The sequence below is a fragment of the Equus caballus genome, chromosome 21 (assembly GCF_041296265.1).
Source record: "Equus caballus isolate H_3958 breed thoroughbred chromosome 21, TB-T2T, whole genome shotgun sequence".
Lineage (NCBI taxonomy): Eukaryota > Metazoa > Chordata > Mammalia > Perissodactyla > Equidae > Equus > Equus caballus.
The window spans coordinates 45,840,844-45,867,193 of record NC_091704.1 but is presented as its reverse complement, the minus strand read 5'-3'; the positions used below and the strand labels follow the sequence as shown (position 1 = coordinate 45,867,193).

Here is a 26,350-nt window from a genome sequence, read left to right as displayed (position 1 = left end):
GAAATAGCGTTGCATGCTGGACAAGCAATTAATTACATGAATTTAACTTTTTTTTCCGGTTTATCTAGTAAGGGAAAGGACAGGCAGATAAAGACACATGGGTTAAGAAAAACTCTGTACTTGCTCTAGGACCACTGTGTAACCTGAAGTAGGTCTTTGGTGACACCTATGATTTACTCACCCAAGATTTTATCAAAGAAAAGAAGCAGAAGGGAGGCAGGAAGGTAGAAAGGGAGGAGAGAAACCTGCTCAGCAAATGCCTGTATAAGATTTTTCCCCCGAGAGCTCTGCTGAGCCTGATAAGTTACCTTGCTCCAGTTTCCCACTTTCCAGCCGGCACAGGGACGGAGGTGGCATCTCTTAGCAGGGTCAGGCCTCTGAATGGCCGCACAGTCAGAGTCCAGGTGGGTACTGCATTCCACGTGTCGCCAGTAGGCCCCCAGCCCACAGGTGGTGGAGCACTGCAGGACGAACGAGGAGAGAGAAGACAGAGGCTGAGGCCACTTTCTCAGACACACTCCATAGCCCCCCAGAGTCAGGGTTCTCAGTCTTGTCTGCTCACTAAAATTGCCCACAGAGCTTTTAAAAAATACGAGTGCTGGGGCCGTCGCCCCAGACTAATCTGAATCTCTGCCGGTAGAGCCCCAGCATCAGTATTTTATTTTTTTCTTGAGGAAGATTAGCCCTGAGCTAACTGCTGCCAATCCTCCTCTTTTTGCTGAGGAAGACTGGCTCTGAGCTAACATCCGTGCCCATCTTCCTCTACTTTATATGTGGGACGCCTGCCACAGCATGGCTTTGCCAAGGGGTGCCATGTCCGCACCCAGGATCCCAACCGGCAAACCCCGGGCCGCTGAGAAGCAGAACGTGCGCACTTAACCGCTGCACCATGGGGCCGGCCCATTGGCATCAGTATTTTAAAAAAATTTCCCAGGTGATTCTAATAAACAGCCAAGGTTGCGAATCCGTGATTTATATGTGGGACAAAAACTCAATGCAAATAGAAATTTGCTTCCCTTTAAAAATTATCCTGGCATGAATGCCCATATGGACTGCAGGCAAACTGCCACATTTTACACCAATGCTGTTCAAAGTGGATGTCAGATGCACGCCTCTGCTTCTTAACTTATATACGTATAACATGGCAATGACATTATCTTGCTTATTCCTCTCCATGAGAAGCCTGGGGTATAGACTGGTGTTGTTACAGCGTAGATAAAGAAACTGAGGCTTGGAGAGCTGGCTTGCCCAAAGAATAAGACTAGAATTTTCTGGCTCCAAAATGCAGTATGATATTTGTTATAGCAGGACTTCTCAAACTTTTGTGTCCGTATGGATCACCTGGACACCTTGCTAAATGCAGATTCTGATTCAGTAGGTCTGTTAGGGCTGGAGATTCTGCATTTCTAACAAGCTCCCAGGTGATGCTGATGCTGTTGGTCCTCAGACCACATTTGGAGTTAGAAAGACGTCACGACATGATGCATTTCACCACCTCACCCACTGGTGGTGAATCAATCAATCACTTTTGCCACGTGTACAGCCCATTCCTCAAAAGATGTTTTCATTTATTTTATAATTCTTTTTTTATTTTTTTGAGGAAGATTGGCCCTGAGCTAACAGCTGCTGCCAATCCTTCTCTTTTTGCTGTGGAAGACTGGCCCTGAGTTAACATCCATGGCCATCTACCTCTACTTTACATGTGGGACGCCTACCACAGCATGGCTTGACAAGGAGTGCGTAGGTCTGCACCTGGGATCCAAACTGGCGAACCCCAGGCCGCTGAAGGGGAACATGTGAACTTAACTGCTGTGCCACTGGGCTGGCCTCTATTCTATAATTCTTAAATATCTCAGGTTTAGCATAGAGTCACTTTGAAAACTACATGAACTTTCCCCCTATAATTTCTTGCAATGTATATGCCTAATTCTTTCATAAAGTTGATTTTTCTTGCATCCTCTCTCCCTTGCCCATCCTCAGAAGGAAGGGCTGTTTCTGAAAACGTAAAACACAGTTATGGGCTAATAAAAAAAGGATAGAGATTCCATCTATGACATTTTTGAAAGTTTCTTTTGATGAGTTATAAACAAAACCCAGCCTCACACTTCTCTTGCTGCATTTTCACCCTCCATATAGTTTCATGTTTCACTTTGTGTAAGTGCTTGTGTTATAACACATGTATAACATCACAGAGTTCCTAGGTAAATAAATTTACTATAGAATCATGAAAGGAAGAATAGAAAATAGTATAGGTCATCATTTTTTTCCATTATTTATGGAGGTAATCTTTTCCCCTCCTTAAAGTTCTTTAGGATTTGGTTTGTATCTCTCATAAGTTCCTAGCACTTTCTCCTCTGTACTACATTATGTATGTATATAATAGGTATGATAACAGCTGAAGTGCATTGACCACTGTCATCGTTTCATGGCCATCATTGTGCACAGCCATGGTCTTTGCAATGGGACTGTGCAGCTCCTCTCATCAAGCAGTGGAATATATTTCCCCAGCTCTTCAGTCAGGACTGTTCTTGAGACTTTCTTCGGCCAATAAAATGCAGTGGATGATGTCGTGCCAGTTCTCAAGAAAGCTTGCTTGTTTCAATTCTCTCTTTTGGACCCCTGTCTCTGCCGTGAGAAGAAAACTGGGCTAGCTTGCTGGAGGATGAGAGATCATGTGAAACAGAGCTGGGTGATCCAGCCGAGGCCAGTCCAGACCAGCCAGCCTTCAACCAACCCCCCTAGCAGATGCATGACAAGGCAAGCTGAGATCAGCTAAGCTCAGCCCAGATCAGCAGAACCTCCCAACAAATCCATAGACTCATGAACAGAAATAAAGGTTTACTGAGGTTTTGTGGCTTTTGCTATACAGCATTATTGTGGCCACAGACAACTGATACATCTACATAACGGATACCTTTCTTACGTTTGCTCTAACCTTCTGAGACTCAGGGTACAATTATAGTTCTGCAGTTGGCTAACTGTGTGACCTTTTGCAATTTCCTAACTTTCTTAGCCTGTAAAAGTGGTGATAACACCATGACCTCCCTCACTGAGTTGTTGCGAGGACCACAGAAATAATTCATGCACACGGTCAGTGGCCTACAAACGTTACCTTTTAAACACAACAGACCTGCAAGATCAGCATTATAAATCCCACTTTCTAGATATCTGGGGCCTGAGAGTTTAGAAGCCATGCTCCAGGTCACACAGACAGTATGCTATTAATTTCATATTATGACACGGAAAAAAACACAACAGTTGCCCAAACCCAGGAAAGAAGCTCGTGAGACCAAATTCGCAGGCTAGCGATGACCCTGGTAAATTTCAAGTGATGTTTGTAGTTCTTTGCGCCATATTCATGTTGCAAATAAATGTGTGTTTTCTCCAGGGCTCTGAATCTAGTCCTGCTAGACTCAGATATCATGAGCAGAGATTTGCTATATTCCTTTTTGACAGTTTCTATTTAGGCAGCAAACAGTAGGAAGGTGAAGCTGACAGGAGGAAGTCCATGGAATGCAGTAAAAGTAAAATGGAATTCCATCAATTGTCATTTATGTTAGTTTCAAATTGGGAGTGGGAGATCAGAGAAGAAAAAGAAGATGCTGAGGAGGCTGAGGGACAGCTTCACTTTTGTCCTGGAAACCCTCCTCCTCCTTATAACTAGTGACCCTGTGGCAACCGATTTACCAGGTCAAGGAGCAGGGTTCGGAGTGTTCAGAACTGGAACTGACATGGAGGGCTGCATCAGAATCAGCTGTGAAAGGCTGTGGAAAATTGTACTGTCACTTCCATTTACATGACTACACAGCCCACGCGTAACTGACTGGCCCAGGGGATCAGGCTGATGATGAGGCGAGGGGATGAGGGGTGATTTTCTGTCAAAATAAGAGCCATGCCCGTGCACACCGTGTGCAGAACCTAGGTGTTCTCTTTTCTCAATAGATATCAGAGCCATGTGCCTGCACTCTTCTGAGTACCTTACACACAGCTGTTCCTTTTATCTTGTAACAACCTTAGGAGTCAGGCATGGCCATCGTCCTCATTCTACAGATGAGGAAAGTGGGGTGCAGCGAGGACATAACGACAGCCAGTAAGGGATTGAGCCAGAATTCAAACCCAGAAAGTCTGGTTTCAAAGCTTTATGTCTATTTATAGTGTGAACGTGGTTTTTATACCATTTCTTTAGTTTTTGAAATCACAATTCGTTAGAGGAACATGCTGGGTACAAAGGGGGAACACAAACAGCCCTTCAACACAGGACAGAAAGGAGAGATATGAGGGAGATTTCAGATCAAACACTAAGGAACTTTAGAAGTTACTTCTAATCTTAAGGATCAGGAAAGACTGTGGAAGTAGAAGCTCAAAGTTCGATCCTGAAAAACAGGTAGGATTTAAAAGGGCAGAGGAGGAGGGGAAGGAAATTCCAGGCAGAGGAAAGAGCACACACCAAGGCATTGGGCTGGGAGGGGCAGAATGTCTAGAGGAAACTGAGCAGTTTAGATTTGTTGAAGCTTAAGATGGATGAAGAAAAGTAGGAGGAAGGATGGTTTGGAAGCTGGATTGTGTAAGGACGTGAAGGCCACTGGATGTTAGAGTGAATTTGATCTCATCTGATCTGTAATGAAGAGACATTAACGATTTGTGAGCAGGAGTTTGGACTGATTGGAAAATTCCTTTCGGAAGACTAATTTGGCAGTCTTCTATCTCTTGTGATGATGTGTGGAAAGCACTGGAGAGGGGAGAGACTGGAACGGCATAGATGAGCAAGCAGGCAAAGGCAGGCACTATCGGCATTTTGGACTGGACAACTCTTGCTTATAAGAGATTTCCCTGAATATCACAGGACTTTTATCAGTTTTGGCTCTCAGATATTGGAGTAGCAGGCCCCTCCTCTCATCCCAAAAGCATCCTCACTCCTTTCCAAATGCCTCCTACCATTAGATTGGAAACCACCAGGCCCGAACTAACAGGAAATAAAGAGGAGATGGCAGAAATGATGAGGCAAGATCAACTTGAAAAACTGTTAGGGTTTTTTTTAGTATGATAGGGGCAGAATATGTAGTGATGGAGAGGCCAGTGATTCCATTAGAGGGAGGGGCAATCTTAAAGAAACAGCTTCCAAAATGAGCAGAATAAAAAAATGAGAGGACAGTGGGAAACTCAAAACCTGGAGTTTTCATTCTGAGTCCTGATCCTCTCCGACAATTCTGTATATTAAACATTTTGTCTCAAAAGACGCATAAAGGGAGAGCACCAAGCCCTCTTATGAAGGGGACTCCTGCCAAATGTTGAACTTGTTCTTGTAATATCCTTGTAGCTTTGAAAAACTCTGCAATCTGGGCCAATTCTCTTTTTTCCAGTCAAACTGCCTAGAATTAATGGCTCTCAACAGCTCCATCATGGTTGCCAAATTTTTGGTGAGCTATGATGTATACAATAAGACAGTTTATTTCTATCAAAGTCAGATGATAGCATTTGAGATAGAATTAATTCTTTGTATCTTGATTTATTATAATCAAAATGTTTCAATTAATCCCTAGGCTCAAACAGTCATCAGGGTTGATATGTAATTTTATTTTGGTTTAGTTTATTTGGATATAGTAATTTCTCATTCAGTCAATTAACATTTATCAATTAATTAACACATGTTAAATATCCTCAGGAAAAAAGTATTAGAACACATTTAAATTCAATAATTCCACAATTGCTTTGGGATTCAGGGATGGATGAAAAGATAAGAGGATGGGAAAGGAAATTAATTTCAGGGTCATCCTAAAGCTACTTTTTAATAAAACTTTTGTATTAACTTGTGAACTGAAGAGGGCTTGTCTAGATTTATAACCAGTCCTAATGTGGAGATCTCCCATTGAGGACTGGGATAACCTCCTAAAGAGCCTCTCCCTTGGACTGCACTTTGGTGTCTCTGTCTATCTGAATATGGAGTCTGTTCTCCCCAAAGGCACCAGTGACCTGCTAATTGTCAAATCCATTAGGTCCATCGTCAGTCCTTATGCCTAGAATCTGTGCCACCACATCTCTTGGTTTAAGTCTTAAATATTAGACTATTCCTTACTAGTCTTCCACAAGGGATCTCTTTGTTAGCAGCTCCTTAAAATGTTAGTATTTTCCAGAGTCTCCTCTCTGGTCCACTCCTCTTTGCAGCCTATAGGCTGTACTTGAGTGACCTCATTCACTTTCAAGGTTCTAACTTCTACCCATTGGTCATGGCTACCAAATCTTATCTCCAGTTTTCACGACCCTCAAGAACCTCAGACCCACACGCACAAACATCTGCTGGTTATCATTTGGATATCCCAGAGGTGCTACCATTAAACTTGATCTATAACTAAACTCATTATCCTTTCTTTTTTGTCTCCAGTGAGACTTACTTTTCCTATACCTTGTGCAATATTTCAGTTTGTAGGAGCACCACCCAAAAGACACTCAAGACTCCAAACGAATAATCATGACAGACTCCTCTAGTCTCTCCTCTTCACACCCCACATCCAATTATTCACAAAGCTCTACTGTTTTTAAGTTCTAAATGAATCTTGAATTTATCTTCTCTCTTCATCCCAAGCGTTCTTGTCATAGTTCTCGTACTCTTCTAGACTACTGCAATAACCTCCCAACAGGTCAAACCCTTCATCCTCACTGCTTCCAGCATGAGCTTCCTATACACAGGGGACCATGTCATTCAGTGGCAGAGATTGCTATATATTCTCTATAGTGCTTTTTCCTCTTCTTCCTGGGCACACAATTAGGTTACATTTGCCAGCTGCTTTGCAGTTTGGTTTGGTCATGTGACTGAGTTCTAGACAACAGAATGTGAGCAGAAGCGATATGTGCCCCCTCCAGGCCTGCCCCATAAAACCTCCGACAGGAGTGGCTCTCTGCTCTTTTCCCTTTCTGACTGATTAGGATGGTGACCCCAGGGCAAATACAATGTTGGGAGGATGACAGAGCCATTGTCAGCCTGGATTCCCAAATGACTGCATGGATCAGAGCACTGTCCGCTGTCACCACTCTTGCAGACCTGGAATTACCTTGTGTTATTATGTGAGTGAGAAATTACATTTCTGTTTTGGTGAACCATAACTTGTTTGGGTCTATTTGTTACAGTAGCCTAGCCTCTCGTGTATCTGTGTGTGTGTGTGTGTTGTGTGTGTGTGATTTCTAACTCCATATACACACTATACACATATCACTCACACTTTAATTGTTCTGGTGTCAATCCTACATCTATGCCTTTTATCGTCTACTCTTTTATATTCTGTTGACCTAGCTTGTATTCTCCTCAAGGCCCACAGTGTCTTTAACAGTAGGTGCTTTTAGACTTCATCTCCATTGACTAATTAGCAAAATACTACAAATTAATTAGTAGCCTCAGTTTCCATAATTTGTTCTCTTTGTCTTTGAGCCTGCAGAGGCTGCACACTGTCCACATTGCTTTGACAGATGGAAGACAACAAGCCTGTTTATCTGTCCTATAGGGATGTCCCATGTTTTTAGAACAAAAGATATGTTTTGAGAGTACTACTTGAAAAGACATCACGCAGAAAACCTAAATGATCAATTTTATTTCAAAATACCCAAACTTAACCCACTGTGGTGACATTATAGGGATCATTTGCCCCTGTGAACTCAAAAGTAACCATGGGGGCCCTCAATATTATTTTACAGTACATTCTTGTGAACTATGTGATTTTCTCATCTGTCTAACCCAGGGTCACCACATAACTAGCACTGTTTTTATGTCATATGACCAAAGAACAAACAAGTAAAACAGAAGGCAGATAAAGTGGTGATGTTTTCTGATTTGCAAAGCAATGGATCAGAGTCCATGAAGTTTGTCTGCTTAAGTTCAAATCCGGCCCACCAGTCATGAGTGTGTGGGATTCCTGCTAGCTAATTAACCTCTCTCAGCTTCAGTTTCCTCATCTCTAATATGGGAAAATATTATCAATCTCCTCAGGGCTGTAGTGCGGATTAAATGAGAGAATGCATGTTAATTAGCATAAAATCATGCTATAAAGCATGGTACACGTTTTATAAATGTTCAGCGTCAACATCCTCCTCGTGGTGAAGAGCCCTTTAGAACAGATTAGGAAAGAAATATGATTGAAATGCCAGGGATCATGAGACCCGTTCCCCTCATTCTTTCAACAAGTTAAATTACTCTGAGCATGAAAATCTTTTTCCCCCTGAATCTGGATTCTTTACTGACAGACGGAGATAGTAAGATGCTGCTTCACTGACAAGAAATGAGATAACTTGCTTTAGAAATCAAACATAAATCAACGTGAAAACATAGTTCAAATGTAAATGAAAAATTTTGGAGGTTTGAATTTATTTATTTATTGCCAGCATAGTTAATTAATAACCAATGATGCTCATTACTTTATACAAAGGAATTTTATACAGCTACATTGTCAATTGGTGCTGAAATTCACTAGAGAGGCAGCATATCCGAGCGGAGTTAGAAAGTTCATCATTCAACTGACAAGTGTGTCTTAAGAGAAGTCACTTAACTGCTAATAATTTTATTTTTTCTATTTGTAAGTTGGTATGAATGAGACCCTACTTGCTCCCCAGGACTGTCAAAAGGAGAAAATAAGAGATTACATACGAAAGTGGTTTAGAAATTAACATGCTTTCTAAGTTAAATGTACTGTTATTTTTATATTAGCTGCTAACAGTTCATTTCTCTTTAGCTAGGGAGATGAGTCATGAATAGTCATAAAAATGCTGAATGATTTGAACATACGATTATTTTGCCACAGAGTTCTCTTTTGAGTTGTCAAATTATTTTAACAAATTCCTATACTGTGCATTGGAAATGCAAATGGATAAAAAATGATTTTGATGTGTCAAAGGACGTAATTAGTTCTAGAAATGGAAAAGCAGATATATACCCAAATTTCCGAAGCCTGAAAGTAGGGGCCAACATTTTGTCATCAGGTTTATTTTCTTCTTTCTTTATATTCTAATTCTTTTAATGAACTAAAATGATTTTTTTTCAAATGCAAGGGAACACTCAAACAGACCTAAAAGAATAGAAATCATGGATAGCGTGAGCCACAGAATTTGTATAAAGAATTTTGGCTTAGATTTCCATTCCAATTGCGATTACTTGCCAGTTTCAAACTAGATTCTCAGCATTAGCTTTCTGCATGAAATATGAGCTCAGGGCTGGCCTTTCAGCTGTCCCTCATAGGATCATCGATTGCATTTAGAGCTGGAAGGGACATAGAGATGATCTACACTAGCTCTATTGTTCTGTAGCTGAAAAGCAGGCTCAGAAAGATGGACTGAAGTCCCCGCTATCATACAGCTGCCTGACCCAGGACGCCTGACTTCATTCTGGGTTCTTTTCACTACGTCTCACTATATTTAATCCCTACATTAAACCCAGCAAACTCTCCATCTCTGGAGTTGTGTTTTTTTGGTCTTTTTCATTTTTGGAGTTAAAGTGAGGGAAATGAGGGCATAGACCTGATTGCTTCACGTTTTTTCCACATTAGACCATACATCACAGAAGTCCATTCTGAAATTCGCACAACAATGCAACCTCCCTAGCTATTGTCCATGTAGGGTATGGCATGGGGTAAGAAAGAGAACTCCTACCTCACTCCAGTTTCCAACAACCCAGTATGCAGGGCTGCGGCTTGTCGAGAGCTGCTTGTAATTGGAGGCATTCAACAAAAACCCCTCAGCAATCAGACTTGTTGCATCTTCCTCAGTCAGAACTTGTCCAGAACTTTGTGTTAGATTCATGTCACTTGGAAGTTCTGGGGGATTAGGGTTTACCGACTTTTCTGAGGGTGTTGGCTGGTGGTCTCCTCCCAGAGGGAACGGAGTGTCAGCTGGCTTTTCAGTGACCATCCCCTCTGCTCTGGATGTGGCATTTTGGGGAGTAGCGGGCCTTTGTCTTGGTAGCGGTCCTTCTGTCACTGTGCTGAGGGGCGGCCACAAGGATGACCCCCTGAGATATGGTGTTGGTGGAGGTTCAAGTGGGATTTCTGTACTTCTTTCCACTGAAGCATCATTTCCAGGTACTCTGATCTTGGTCCATATTACAGAGTTGTTTTCATTTTTGTTCTCAGGTTGTTCCCCTGAGCCACTGTGAATCTCCGTTTCTGGCTCTTTGGTCAAGGTATCATAAAATGCAGTCACCTGCCAAGTCACGGGGTTGCTGGAAGATGACAAATCAGAACCACTCATTGTTGTGGCTAAAAGATCTCCCTCTGAGGTAGGACCAGGGTCTGAACTGGAAACAGTCTCTTTGTTTGGCTGGATACTCAAAGACCAGGAAGTGAGGATGGGCTGGGATGTACCTCCAGTGGAAAAGACATAATGGGAGTCCAGCTCAGTTTGCATTGAACTATTCTGCCACTGTTTCCCATCCAGGTCTCCTTTGGAGGCTGTGGTAGGAGCAGGGCTGTTGCTTGCCCAAACACTTGGGCTTATAGACTGAGGCACGGTGGGGGTGGTCAGCATCCTGGGGCTGGATGTAGTTGGAGGGATGGGCTTTAAGGGGTCTTGCTCAGGTGTTGGTAGCTTTTTCCCATTGAAAATGGTGCCTTTGTTGGGTTTTAGAACTCTCCGGCTAGATGGGCATTGCTGGAGGCCACATAAAGCTCGGCTGTTGGGTTTCCTTGTCACGTCACAAGGCTCATCATGGTTCTTGGCACATGTGACACTGCGAATCCGCACTCCACCACCACAGGAAACAGAACACTGGAAAAGAGAGACAGCTTTTAGTCTAGTGGGAAAGACACATTGGTTCTCATGCTTAGGTTTACAGCAAATCAGGACAGGGCCAATGGAAACTGAACTGTGCAGTCAAAGTCGTTTCTTCCATTTCACATTTGGCTTCTTAGCTCCTTTAGTTTCCTATGGAAATATGTGACTCCTGGAGACCAGCTGGGGCTCAGGACCAACAATTTACTCTCCACAAACTGAAAATACAATCCATGACACAGTAAAACTGAAGGCTCCCTGGGCTTTGAATGTGGGATGGCGGATCCACACAGAGTGCACTGACTTAAACAAGTCAGCTAATCTTTTTAAGAGATAGTGATCTCGTCCTTCTTAGGGTTGTGATGCTATTAATGTAAAATGTTTACATATTCTCTAGAATCTCAACTTAGTAATAACAAACCTTTCTCTTTACATGTAGAAAATACCCACTTAACTCACATTCTCACCCAGGCACCATAAACTCCATTTTCCTTGCCTGTGCCAGGTGCAATCAGACTAAAAGCTGGACGAGGAGCCAGCCCAGTGGCACAGTGGCTAAGTGAGCACGTTACGCTTCGGCGGCCCGGGGTTCGCTGGTTCGGATACCAGGTGCGGCCATGGCACTGCTTGGCAAGCCATGCTGTGGTAGGCATCCCACAAATAAAGTAGAGGAAGATGGGCATGGATGTTAGCTCACGGCCAGTCTTCCTCAGCAAAAAAGAAACAAAAAGAGGAGCATTGGCAGTAGATGTTAGCTGAGGGCTAAGCTTCCTCAAAAAACAAAAAAAGCTGGACGATCATCATACCTACACATGTACATAGATCCAGGATCTTTTCTGAAATTTGAAGGTAGGTAGTTAATCAAAAGTGAGGAGATACCCTTTCCCAAGAGTTAAGTGAGTTCCATAGCATGGTGCTCACATACACATGGGGGCTGTGGCCAGTCCCCTTTCCCAGCGTTCCCTCCACATTCTGTATGGCACACCGAAGCACAGGCAGCTAGATTGCTCTTGGGGAAGTCCTAACAGGATAGTCTTTCCTCAGGATTCCTGCTAAAGAATATTTATTTCATCTATCTCAGCAGCTGCAAACCACACGTAGTTGCTACGTGACAATAAATTCGTAGATGGTTTGAAAAGTTCATACTTTTACCAAATGGCTCCATGTTTAGCTTTCCTTTCCAATGACATTTTAAGTCAACCATCCAGACAGTTGGCACTTTGAACATGGACCATCCAGGGTTTTTCGCTGGCTTTTCCACATTTGTCTGTCTTGTATCCCTGACCTCAAGGCAGGTTTTCTGAGCACAGGGACTGCACAATGCTTGGTGGATTCCACAGGGTTCACAGCCATTATTCTGTGTGACACTCACGAGAGCCCTGTGAGATTTACAAGGCAGGAATTATTCTGCCATCTTCCACAAGAAAGGAAACTGAGACTCAGTGATAAATAAATGGCAAGCAATAGGATATATTGGAGTATATGAGGAAGCCATTTGGTATAAAACTAATTTGGCCTGAACTTGTTTTTCCAAAAAAGCCCTGATGTGGCTATTGAATATGCATTGCATATCTGCTTTAAGTATTTACTATGTCCCAAAGACAAGAACAAAATCCTTTAAAGTAAAGAGGTAAATCCCCCACATCAGCATTTCCTTAAAGATAAGCATCTCTCCCTAGGCTAGGAACTGATTGCTGACCTGCTGGGTTCAACTTGTGACCCCCTAGCTTGAGACCACAGACCTGCTACCTGCTGTGTTCATCAGTTGCTGTGTGAAATGCTGTGCCCGCAAAGCAATCTTGTGACTCTTGTAAAAGGGACATTCCAGTCACATATAATACACGCTTCGATGGTATGTAACCACTCTGTATGCCCCCACTTCTTTGAAGTGCTCCATTCCTTTGTGAAAGGACTCTCCCGGGCTATATGGTCCTCAGATCTGGCTCATAATAACCTCACCCCAATTTTTATTTATAGATTGGTTATGGATTGTTTGCATCGACATCAAGGACTTGCTTGAAAGGCTGCAAGTCAGTGGGAGGGCAAGAATTAGATTTATTCCACCCTCCCCCCCACCAAAATCTAGCATAACACACTGGACAAGTAGCCATCTACTGAATTTGCTGTTGATGAACTGATCAAAGTCTTGATTTCTAAAAAAATTGCTCAAAGGCAGGAACTATTTCTCATTCATAATTGAATTCCAGGATAGCTCTTAGGACTCAGTGATCACTTAACACAAACTTATTAAGTGACTATTTTACCTAGAAAAAAAGATCGGGAATGGGAAAATGCTTCTTATTGTGAGCTTATGCATTTTTTAGCTCAAGTTTCTTGCTTTTTCAAATCCTATTTCCAATTTCCTGTGTGTAGGAAAATGACATTAATGTAGAAACTCTCCCTTTATTTTGTTCCAATTAAGCATAATCACTCACTGATATGTAATAGCTCTGTGAAATCAGTGCCTTTGAAAAGCAGGAGATGTTTGGGAGCAGAGAAGAATGTACAGCTGAGGGAGTGTTCAACTGTAGATTTGGGGTCAATCAATAAAGCTCTGAATTTAAGATGTCAACCAAACACATAAATGCCCTGCTCTACTATTGAATTTCTAAGTTTGTTTTGATATAAAAATACTAATCTTTGGTGAGAACAGTGCCTCACAGACCAACAAATGCACACTCATTTCCCACCAAAATGGAGACTACCAACTAAAGGTCTCAGAGTCCACCAGTGAGAAAGAGGTCTCTTCTGGCACCTTCCATGACTCACTTCACCTTGGTGCCTGGAAAGGGCAGGGTGGAGGTATTTATTTTCCTGGTTTACCACAGTATTTCTGCCCTTCTTGTGTATGAAGATGATATCGACCCTGATATCAGTTCCCCTACATTAACCCCATCATATATGGAGTTAAAATCAAAGCACTCATCTCCTTTCCCTGCTTACTCCCTGGCTTCCTGGCACCAGAATCCACCATCTACCACAGAGGCAGACAACCAACGACATCCACCTGTGGATTCCTTTATCTCACCATCCCCCTTGCTGCAAGCAGCCTCGCAAGGCCAAACGCAGGCTAATGGGAAAGCGCCAACTAGCAAGGCCACAGGCTTCCCCTCCCTACAGGCCTCCACATTCCTTATAACCTTTAAAACCACCTTGCCTCTCATCTTTTGGGGAGACAAAACGAATTTGAGGGCTCCCTCTCATCTCCCGGCTGATGTCTCCCAAGATAAAAATCCTCTCTTTACCATAAGCCTTGCATTCCAGTTTTTATTTGGCCCCTCTTGTGTGGTGGGTAAAGAACCTTTGTTTGTATACAAAGATACTTTATGTTCGATTCACTTTAGTCATCCTGAGTCACTCTCCATTTATTACATCCTAATCTGAACTCACAGGTTTTCAAATCTCCACTTTGTAAAAATGTATCTGTCCAACCAAATAATCCTCTGCGTATGTCTGAACACATTTCCAGGCTGGCTGCCTCAGGCAGGCTGCATTTGGAGAGCTGATTCAGAAAACAGCCCCAGCTAATGCCAACTTCTCTCAAGCAGCAGGTGCGCCTCCCTTGCAGTTTTTTCTTTCCAAGAAATGTCAGAGTAGACAGCTACATAGTAGGAAACTCTTTGATTCTTCTTTTCTTACTCTTCATTCCCTTTTTGTTTGTTTGTTTTGACTTGAAATGTTTCTAATGCCTATGGGGAAGTTAGACTTTATCACACAATTTTACCAGCATTTTGAGGAATATTAGCCCTCAGCTAACAACCGTTGCCAATCTTCCTCCACTTTATATGTGGGTTGCTGCCACAGCATAGCTGATGAGTAGTATAGATCTGCACCCGGGATGAGAACCCGTGAACCTGGGCGGCCAAAGCAGAACGCACCACACTCAACCACTATGCCACGGGGCCAGCCCCCTACAAGCATTTTTTAAAATCCAAAAGAATATAGGTATGTTCCCTTCATCCCCACATTGAAGTGTGAAGTAAAAGCACTATAAAACCTGTAAGAAATAGCTTAAACTCCTCAGTCTGCCATTAGTAACTCCAGACATGTGACTAAGCCTCAGCTTCCTCATCTGGAAATTGATATAAATTAACACCCACCTTTCACGGCTGTTGTGAGGATTACATGAGACAACAGTCTTAATATAGTATATAATATATAGAAGATGATTGGTAATTACAAGCTATTATTATCACTGTTACAATGATGCTGATAATAATAACACAGGCCTAGGGTCTCTGACTTCTACTGTCTTTGTGGGACACAAAGTGATACACAGACCTATCTTACGGGACGCTGTGAGGTGAGCAGCTGTGTGGGTGAAGCAGTTGTAGGTGCATGTCTAGAACACACTGGGGCGACCCACACATCCTACAGGTTTATTGCTGGATTTTTTTAGATTCAGATTTTCTAGGGGTAACAGATGGTTATAAGTTTTTTTTAATTTACAAATTTTAGGATTAAATAATCTTATTCATTGTGCAAATCTGCTCAACCTAAAAGAATAAAGCAAGAGTAAATAATAGCTATCTAGCTGGTAGTTTAGTTAAAATACATTTCATGTTGATCTTTTAAAACCAAAGATTATCCTAGAACAGAAATTCCAGAGTGGCAGTTGCAAGGGCTAAATTTGGCCCACTGGCTTGTCTTCTTTGGCCTGCTCAATCTCAAAACACACAAGCAAACGAAGAAACGAAATACAAACACTGAATTTAAAAATTAGCAGATTTCATATTAAAACGCCAGATTTTTAGCTTCTCTTGAAAAAGCAGACATTTGCAACTATTGGCTCTATTCCCAAATGGCAACTCAAAAACTCATTACTGGCGCCCTGGTCCAGGAGGAGTCTCTATGTCCTCCGGCACACCTGCCTTTCACCCCCGGGACACACAGCATCTTCCAAATAACAGCCAGATGCCATTCCTTCCACTGGGGTGTAATGCGCCCCATGGGACAGTGTTAACTATCTACGAAGTATATTGGGCCTAAAAACTCATGTGACTTTTCTCATCGTCCCACTAGAACAAGCAGCACTGTTTTTTGGTTTTTTTTTTAATTAATTAACTTTTAAAATTTTTCCACCAATGTATTCACATTTACTTTTTTATTTTCATTGAGGTAACATTGGTTTTTAACATGGATAGACCCTGAGGGCATTATGTTAAGCAAAATAAACGAGACGGGAGACGGAGAAAGTCAAATACTGTGTGACTGCACTCCTAAGTGGAAGATAAAAACAGTAAGAACAAATGAACACACAGACTCAGAGAATAGCCTGGTGCTCAGCAGAGGGGAAGGGGGTAGGGAAGAGGGTGAAGGGGGGACTGTGCTCCTGTGTCCGGTGATGGACGGTAAGTAGTCCTTGGGTGGTGAACATGATGTACTCTACACAGAAATCAACACATAATGATGTATCCCTGAGATTTATGCAACGTTATAAAGCAGCACTGTTTTGTATTCAGCCCCACACTTCCTCCAGGACATCTTCCAACTCTGTTTGCCTCCTTAGGAGCTGTCAAGCCCTTCAGAGGAGGCAAATGCAGGACACACGCCACACTCAGAACACATCTCAATTGGTGGTTTCAGAATTCTCAAAATCAATTTCTGCTATGATTATTTTATGCCTCTACCTTATAATTTTGAATTCTGTACCAGGTAAGCTGCTTGTCAGTCTGTTAATGTCCTCCCTGGGAGTTATCTTGCCCTCACTCCCCATCATGCCAAGATTAAGGCCTCTAGGGACAGCCCGCTGAGAAAGAGCTCTGCCGCTAAATTACTCAACTCCACCCACGTGAGGCGGACTGTGGCGGAGGGGCTCAGAGCTGGCCGGAGCCGTAGTGCTGAGGCAGTTTATTAAAAAACACAGTTGGGGTTTATCGGAGATTTTGAGCTAAAGGGCTGAGTAGAGAAACAGCTAGTGCTTTGGGCATAAAAACATTTAATGTATAGTCTCAGGAATTTATAAATGAATGATTGGATCTCATACTAAAACCAGCTTTGAAAGTAAGCTAAAATACTTAGGTACCTGTTATGGTTGAATTGTGTCCCCCCAAAAAGATATGTTGGAGTCCTAACTCTGCCATTCCTTCCCCCTGTACCTTAGAATGTGGCCTTCTTTGGAGATGGTGTCTTTACAGAGGCAGTCAGGGTACAATGAGGTCACTAGGGTGGGTCCTAATCCAAAATGACCATTGTTCTTATAAAAAGGGAAATTTGGATACAGAGACACACACGTGGGGACAATGCCATGTGAAGATGAAAGCAGAAATCAGGGTGAAACGTCTACAAGTCAAGGAACAGCAAAAACTGCCAGCAGACCACCAGAAGCTAGAAGAAAGTCATGGAACAGATTCTCCCTCACAGCCCTTGGAAGGAACCAACCCTGCCGACACCTTCATCTTGGACTTCTAGCTTCCAGAGTTGTGAGACAATACATTTCCGTTGTTCAAGCCACCCAGTTTGTGGTACCTTGTTATGGCAGCCCTAGAGAACTAATATAGTGCCCTAGATAATTAAAAAAAACATCAGACATGATGAAGAGAATCAACATGACTGCCAATTGGTTTTCTGTGAGCACTTGTTTCAAACAAGGGCACCCATATGTGTCCTCCAGGAAACCAGGCAAAGCATAGGCTGCTTACGTCTGAGAAGGATGAGGTGTTGGCACTTGCAAACGCCCAGTGACAAAAGAGCAGAGGTGAAAACATCAGGCCTCAGCCCCACATGAGCGCCTTGGACCTGAACTGAAACTAGGGAATACCAAGGGTAAGCCACTCAGCACTGCCTCCTGGCCTTCCATGCTCTGCCTTCCTTCAGTTTGCGAGGACTCCTGAGACTTCACACAAGAATTTTCCTCTGCTTCTCATTCCCAGTTAGCAACAGACATGCCACTGGCGCTTGCTGCCACACCTTCCATCTGCAGAGCCAGGAGAGCACCTTGTGAAAATCGGCATCTGCTCTACCTGCCCTCTCGTGCTCTCCACCACCTGCGTGAACAGCACTGCGCTCGACAGACTCTCAGCAACTTGGCAGACTGACTGTTTCATCCATTGGTTTGTGCGCTTCTGTCAGGCATAGAAAGGGAAGGTTAAAGACTTTCACAGACCCTGGGCACGCCTGCTTTTGGAGGCTCCACCCCACATCCCATCAAATATATTAAAAAAATCTCTAGTCTCAAGTGAAATAGAATGCTTTTCTGTAAAAACCATGTGAAAGGCTTTTTATTCCTTTGCTTTTGAAAGCATTTGGTGAGGATAACTCGTTTAATTTATGAGTGGCTCTGATTTCTCAGCAATGATGATGCATGGCCTGGAATTCCAGCCAAGTGAGAAAAGCGGATCTACAAATCGTTTCCAAACATAATACACTTTTCATGAACACTAAGAGCTGTCATATGGTGACATTTTGCAGACCTTTGAGATGCCGTGTGGCATGGTGTTCAGAGTAACAGCTCTGCTGCCTGCATTCAAATCCTGGCTCCGACTGCTTGGAGGCTGTGTGACCTTGGACAAGTTTCTAAACATCTCTATGCCTCAGTTTCTTCACCTGTATAATGGGGCTAATAAGCCCATTGTGAGGTATTGTGTTAATTCCTATAAAGGGGTTTAATACACATACTAAATGCCCAATAAGTATTTGCTATCAATATGCAATTAAATATTTATTTCTGATTTTGCAGCGTCCTCTGTTTTTATGGAAGCAATATATTAGCTTTTTTTCAGGTCTCAAAATTTTTGTAGGCCCTTGAAAAATGTGCAGGCCCTAAGCACTGTGCTTACAGTGCTCCGTGCATAAAACGGCCCTGAGCTCAAGAAGGGAGTTAGATGAAAATGTAGGGAGCCACAGATCAATTTCATGAGGACAGTTGAGTGTCATTGATTGGACAAGGTTTGCAGAATCCAAGTAGGTTGGAAAACAGACCATTGTCTTATTGCCTGATAACAAAGTTACCATTTAGTGAATACTCACTATTTGCTGGGCACTGTGCGAAAGCCTTACATGGATTATCTTCCAGCCTTATAATGCCCTGTCTTTCTAAATGAGAAAAGGCTGAGTGAGGTTTAACACTAGCTCAAGGCCACACAGTTAGGGCTTGCCAAGGCTGGAAAACCTAGAGAAATTACTATCCTGCTAAATCTATCAGTCTAAATGTCAGGAGAAACAGGGGAATTAATGAACTAATACCAATCTTATGGAGTTATTTAAGTGTTAAGTGAGACAATCTATATGGTGTGGAAAGCACTCAACAAATGATGGATGACATTATTGTTATTTCCATCTATTCACTTTACTAACAAATGATTCACGTCTAGATCTTACTATGTGCTAAGCACTGTTCTAGTAAGAACTTTGGAAATATTGACTCATTTGATCCTCATAACTTCCCCTGTGTCTAAGTAGTGTTGTTATCTCCATCTTAGGGTTGGAGAAAACAAGTCACGGAAAACTAAACACAGAGAGATTAAATTCACACATCTAATAAGCGGCAGAGCCAGGATTTGAACCCAGAAGCTATGCCCCAGAGGCCATGGTCTTCACCAGGAGACTGGCTGCCTCTCACAGGGCATGTCCCTGAGATGGCATACCTAGTAGGAGCCATGGAACTTTGATACCTTGTCTTTGTTTACCACAAATAGAGTCCCCCTTCTTTACCCTCCAAGCCCAGAAGTAGGTTGGGCAAAACCCGGTTCTTGGTGAAACTTGAGATTGAGGGTGGGAGTCAGGTGTCCAGAGCACGAGCTTAGAGTGGAAGGAGCTGGTCATAGTGGGCAGAGAGCTCTCCCTGGGGGCAGCCTCTGACTCCCTCTAGCGGGGGAGAGACCTCCTCCTTCCTTCTGGGTCAGGGGTGAGTGTGCCAGCCTGGCACAGCTGAGCCCACTCTCTTTTCTCCTTCTTTCCAGCTTGATCAGCCCAGGGAGGACCATGCTAGGAGCCTGGCAGTCCTTGAGTCTTTTGACCCAATTATATTATAGCTTCAGACTCATCCAGGGTGACTCAAATGACTCAGTGGAGAACAATTAATCAGGTATTGCTCTACCCTGCATCAATTCATGTTGAGCTCAAGTCAAAATCCAGACCATAAATAGTACGAACAGCAAGAATCACTACATCATCTCCCTTAAAAAAGTATCTGGGCATAGTTAGAATGCCAAAGACATTTCATCATTCCAGCAAAGCTCATTAGAGGGCTAATGTGTACAGACATTAGCAAGACAGTAGACGGAAGAAAGGAAGACCCATTCGATGAAGACTTTGATGCTGATTTAACAAAAAGCACCTCTCTTGACAACATCTCCTGAATGAAGGCAGTGGCTCAGCCTTTCTGTTCAGCTCCATCAAGTGGAAGCTAGAAAGTGGATTCTGTGTCTGCTGTCAATACTCTAGGCAATGGCTTGTATTGGGAACAACAGACCCAAGTACTTGTCACATCATGCCAACTTTTTGGTCCTTTATTCTCCAGTTAAGGGACACCATTTTGCTCCCCATAAACTTGAACACAATAAGAAGAAATCCTCAGCCAAATATGTAATTGCAGTCTTTTTAAAAAAGCAGGAAATTCTGGCAATTAGTAAATCCTACATGACAAGAATTATTAACTGCTTTGGATGCAGCCAAAACATTTTTGGTAAACAGATTTAATGGACCAGTCACAATACCCCATTCAGCCTTGTTTTGACAATACTGTAATTTACAGCAATCTAGGTTGGCAGTGGACTAACCGGTCAGGCCAGCCACAGACTATCATTGTACCCTTCCAGGAACAGCAGGGGAATATTCTAGCCTATTGCTGATATATGCACATGCATCAGGGCACACATCAGTAGCACACCTGTGTTAGTTTGTAGGTAGATTTCTTTCTATGTATACCTTGGTCTTTTCTTTTCTGGTTTTGGTCCTCTCTCTCCCATTTGATAATTCTTACAATATAGGGACCATACTTGCCATTTTTTAAAACTTTTCACCTAGATGCCCAAGAAAGCATTCTGTGCAGAACTGGAAGGTAAATAAACTGAAAATGTGACTACAAGCTAATGAAATAGAGTTTTGGAAATAAGGTTATCAAAGTGGCTGTGTTCAAAATGAGTGTTTTCTGCTTCCAAACAGTTATCTTCAGAGATGGTACCTTTGCTTATACAAATTTTCAAATTCTTTTTTAGATAATACTTTAAGAGAACCTTTATAAGCTATGAAAAGCAATCTCATTTATTTATAATCAAACATCACTTTTCAAACACAAAGGTTTTAGCCAAATCGATCACATTAATCCCTTATCCATCAGGCTTAATTCTTACTGACTTTCTGTGGCATTCTCCTAAATCAAAGGTGTCCCATTTCTCTCAAGGTGAGTCCTAAAAGGAGTTCCTAAGGTATTCTGGTCAATAGTAGCTTTATTATAGAAAACATGTGCCTTCCCAAGGAAGCTCATAACAAGTCAGCATCCATCTACAAATTCTGGCCTGTTGGCTTAAAAAAAAAAAATCACTTGGGGGCTGGCCCCGCGGCCAAGTGGTTAAGTTCGCGGGCTCCGCTGCAGGTGGCCCAGTGTTTCGTTAGTTCGAATCCTGGGCGCGGACATGGCACTGCTCATCAGACCACGCTGAGGCAGCGTCCCACATGCCACAACTAGAAGAACCCACAACGAAGAATACACAACTATGTACCGGGGGGCTTTGGGGAGAAAAAGGAAAAAATAAAAAATCTTTAAAAAAAAAAAATCACTTATTTTCTAATCATCCCTTAGGTCATTGATTGAAATGCAACAGGGAAGCAGAGTGAGGCCCCTGGAGACTCCAGGACCCTTGGAGAAAGAAGGACTCTACTTCCCCTACAGACTCTGGGAGCACAAGTCTTGCTGGTACCTGATTCCATGGTGACCCCCAAAAAATTGAAGCCTGGGAGGTTTTCACAACCTGCTAGTCCACTCATTTCTAATTATATTCAGAGAATTAGATCAGATTAATTCTGGAAAAAGTAACACTTATTTGAACTTATGTGGTTAATGAAAATAGATCTCCTAAACCTTGGTAAGGCCTGGCCTTGACACAAGCTGAATAGATGGATGATTTGAGGGGATTCTTCAAGGGTCAAGTGTACTGCCTATTGTCCCACCATTAGAGTGACACTACTTAGGTTTTAGTTAACACTAACAGTTCCAGTGAAACATAACTACTGGCAACAAACCAGCTTTCGGGGTGAGTGGGGAACCCTGATTCACAACTAATGGTTTAATGATGGGCCAGCAAAAATCCTGATTTGTCAATTGGCTGTAGTGAGCCTGTGCGAGCAGGAGCCAGCTCATCCCTAGAAGGTATTTGACCACTGTGAGAAGATCCTATAAGAATGGAAGTCAAGCATTAGGATATTAGGTGGTGGGGAATGCAGGAACCAGGCCAGAGGCGATAGAGCTGGCCATTGTGCGATTTCACCTAGGGTCACTTTGGATTGGTTAATGAGGAAGAATGGGTGTGGGGCGGATGAAGTATGAATAATGTCAGTCTCCCTTTTAACCCGGGAGCTCACCTCACTCCAGTTGCCCACTGTCCAGTCTGATGGACACAAGATGTCTCTGTTGCAGGAAATGAGGGTCTTGGGCTTCAGCAGGTGCTGGCAGTCTTTAGCTTGGAGAGCCTGCTCATCTGAGCCCATGGTCTGGATGCACAGCACTGTTCGCTTCTTCTCTCCATGGGGCCCACATGTCGCTGAGCATGCTTCCCACTCCCCTGCCCACCACCTGCAGACACACACGGACATATGAGAGAAGATCACCAAAAGTATACATATACATGCAACGCAACTACTCGAAAGAAACCAGGCTCAGAAGCACACATTATAGAGCTGTGAGGTCCTGGAGACCCCCAAGCCCACTAGAGGGCACTCTGCTCGTTCGGTCATACTTCCAGAACCCAACAGAGCATCTGGCATAAGTAGATGGTAAGTAAGGATATTTTTGAATGAAAAAGAAAATACTCTCTCTTTTCAGTCAAGAAAACTGAGATCTAGGTTTCTGCTGTACAACTTCAAGCAAGTTTACACCTTACTTTCCTCATCTGTTAAATGGATAAACAATACTGACTTTATATATAAGTGCTGTGGATTAAATAAAACACGAATTTATGTACAGTGCATAGTACAGAGCCTGACACTTAATAAGAACTCAAACATTTGTTATTATTTATCATTATTTTGACTGTTGCTATTGAATGAAAGAGCTCAATTAGAATCCAGGTCTCCTGGACATTCGAATGTTTGACCAACCCAATGTGAAGCAGGTACTTCTCACTTACGAAGAAGCATTTGCTAATTTTCAGTTATTTAGGAGATAGTCAATCAGGGGCATTGCCTTCATTTTTTCCCCCATCTCCTTCAGTCAACCTCTTAGTATTTTCACTGGTCCCCTTGATAAGAAAGGGGTAAAGAAAGAATAAACTTAAATAAAATAATTTCTCTTTTGTCACCCGTTCTTGGTAAGTTAAACAGTTGAACTGTTGGCTAAATTAATATTGGAAAAACGAGTATGTCTGCTCTTTCTCTACCATATTGTCACGGATGATTGACTCAAGATTCTAGGATGTGGGTCCAGTGGTTACACAGAAGTAGCTTTTGAAAGTGGCAGGGAGCCCTCTTGAGAGCCCTCTATCTTCCTCTTTCCCCATCATAGTGCAAATCTTCCCCGACACACAGCACAGAACAAGTGCCTTGACCCCATGTGGTTTGGGTCCACCATTGCTTCAATGGACAGCCTGCTTCTTCATCCCTCGAAGCACTAATAAGATGGGTATTTCTGTCTTTGCATGGGAAAATAGTACAGCACGTGAAGTCCTTCATTTCCGACTTTAAGGAAGCCTCCTAACTTTGAGAGAACATTGAATTTCGAAGAAGACAAAACTTTGTACTCTTATTTATGTTTACTAAATATTGGACTTATTTGGGTAGAATTTTTTTTGATTCTCCTATTTTTAATCTCAAGTTAAAAATATTAAAAGGAAGCCATTCCTCAATTCTATTATATTCTTCAGTAATAAGTAACTAAGATTACTTGTTTATTCTTTGTTATTTAACATCTGGCTGTCTTGTGTGGATAAAGAGCTAATATTGGAACCATATGATATGAAATCAAATGAATACCCACTGTATTAATCTAATTACTTTGTCCTACCTCTGACATTTCCATGGGAGGTCAGACACACGGCTGAATATATAAAATGTCATTCTAGAAGGGCCTTAATCTGAACTGACAAAGTCTAATTTATATAATTACTTGCTACAGGGCTTTCAGCTGTGTCACCACAAAGCAATAATGGACCTCCTTGTGCTCTCTCTTGGAATTTCCTCCACAGTCCCCTGGGGACATTTTGCATTTTTCTGTCACTAGTTTAAAGTGAAAACCATCCTCTTTATTTCCCTGCAAACATCTTCCAGACCCAGGGCCCAGGAGCTATTGCCAAATTGTTCTCTGTTGTCCATCTCATTCTTTTTGGTGTCTGCCATAATTCCAACTCTTCTGGATTCTAATTCTGGATTCTAACAAAATTCTAATAGAATATTGTTAAAATGCTCTGAATTATTGGTGAGAAAGGCAATATAACATGCAAAGAACTTAGCAAGACAAAAGACCCAGCCCAAACATTTATTCACTCCAACATGACATCCTCTCTGGTTTAATCAGCTTAGAATTAACAACCTAACTTGACTTTTTTCTGTTTTTGCCAATGATTTTTCTCTTACTAGAATGCTGATGACACCTAACATGCAATTGGATAATTTATCATACATCTTCTTGGATTGTTCTTTAGTCCTATGCATTAGTCAATCTTATCATCCCAGTTACAACACAAAAGTCCTAACGCCTGGGCTGTGTCAGTGATTTTCACTGTATCAACATTTGGGGAGCTTTAAAAAGTTATCAGTGTTCAGGCCCCACTGCAGACCAGTTGACTATAATCTCTTAGAAACAGAGCCAAGGCATCAGTGTTAAGAGTCCTTTGATGACTTTTATATGAATTCAGGGTTAGAAACCACTGGTATTCTTGGTACCAAATAAATGGATTTGACTGTTTATCTTTAAATTTTTCTCCTGACAGGCCTTCAGGACTCTGTTTTAGTATGAGTTACATAAACTATAGAAGCATGTGTGTGTGTGTGTGTGTGTGTGTGTGTGTGTTTTGAGACCCTTGGAGAGCCTGGAGTTGTTCTGGAAAAGCGTACTGTAGTTTGGACACCCTCTGAGATCACGTGGGAGGGATGGGGTGAAGAACCTGTGAACCTGTGTTCTGTATCTTCTATCCACTCCCATGCCAGTGCTTGTTCAGGCAGTTCTGACTACCGATAAATCAATAAAATATAAAAACAAACTCTTTCTAATCTTCATTACTCAGAAAACTGAAAGTCCAAATCGGAATTTGTTAAACTCTTGCTCAGAATAGTAATTTCTTTAAAAAATATCGACTTTTATAATTACTATCTTTGTACTAATCTTTTCCCTAACAGCATTTACATTCCAAAATCCAATTCAATTGACCTTCCAAATTCCGATATAACAGCCACTATTACAATATAAGCACCATTGCTTCCTTGCCCTTTATACACAGTGTCTCCATATTCTGACTGAATCCTGTTCATCCCAATTCATTTTCTCTAGCTTTCTTCTTGTCCCCCACACAGACTGTGCTCATTCCTCTCCTCACTTTCATGGACTTTTCCCAGTCTCAATGACCCCATTCCTTTCATTTAGATCAGTGGCTCTCAACCAATGTAGATTCCCATAGTCCCTTCCCCAGGGTACACTTGGGAAGGTTTGAAGACATTTTTGATTGGCACAAATAAGAGTGGCGGTGTGCTATTGGTATCTAGTGGGTAGAGGCCAAGGATGCTGCTAATATTCTACAATGCACAGGACAGCCCCTATAACAAAGAACTGCCCAGCCTAAAGTGGCTATAGTGCTGAGGCTGAGAAACCTTGATTTAAATCATGAGCCATTCTTTTTACACTGAACACCAGCTGCCAGGGTGGAATGAATTGCTATCAGGGGTTTACTGGGCACTTTGGATATGCTGAGCACCATCACAGCTGTAGCCTAGCAAATCTTTGCTTTGCAGTAAACCAAAGTTCAGAGAGAAGTCAATAGGAAGAAGAGACTCAAATGACCTCTTTCTGGAGTCAGATACACTTTAAATTCCAAAGAATTTCTGTTTTGACAGACTACTCCATCCTGGAATGTGCTATGCAAGACTTTCATCCTGAAAGCCACTGACAATGTAATACATATTTCTTATGTTTAGATTATCAGAAGGTTTTACTAAATCTTTAAAGAAAATCTGTCTTAAGTACTCATTTGAGACAGAACACAGAGTGTCCAAAGTCAATGCAGAAACAAATTACTACTGAAGGATAATAATCCAGAAATAAAAAGATTAAATCTTGCACATGAAATCATTTTAGGAGAGGGACATGACATTTAGGAGAGGGAATGATGGGGATGAACTTTTCAGATATTATGGAAACTGATGACAGAGGAAGATGCTTCAACCTGAAATTTATATCCAGGGAAACTATTGGACTAAGCTTGCAAAAACAAATAATACTAACACTGTAATTAATATTTATTTT

General features: G+C 42.2%; 1 protein-coding gene across 3 annotated transcripts in view; it reads right to left on the bottom strand.

Moving 5' to 3' along the window:
* The window catches only part of ADAMTS12 (ADAM metallopeptidase with thrombospondin type 1 motif 12), a 314,813-nt gene that overhangs the window by 28,877 nt on the left and 259,586 nt on the right, over window positions 1-26,350 (bottom strand). For all 3 annotated transcript variants that reach the window (XM_001498142.6, XM_070246349.1, XM_070246350.1), the window contains 3 exons: window positions 22,264-22,474; window positions 9,628-10,740; window positions 309-461 (listed from right to left, as the gene is read on the bottom strand). In XM_001498142.6, the coding sequence (XP_001498192.3) occupies window positions 309-461; window positions 9,628-10,740; window positions 22,264-22,474 (1,477 nt within the window). The remainder of the gene's footprint in view (window positions 1-308; window positions 462-9,627; window positions 10,741-22,263; window positions 22,475-26,350) is intronic.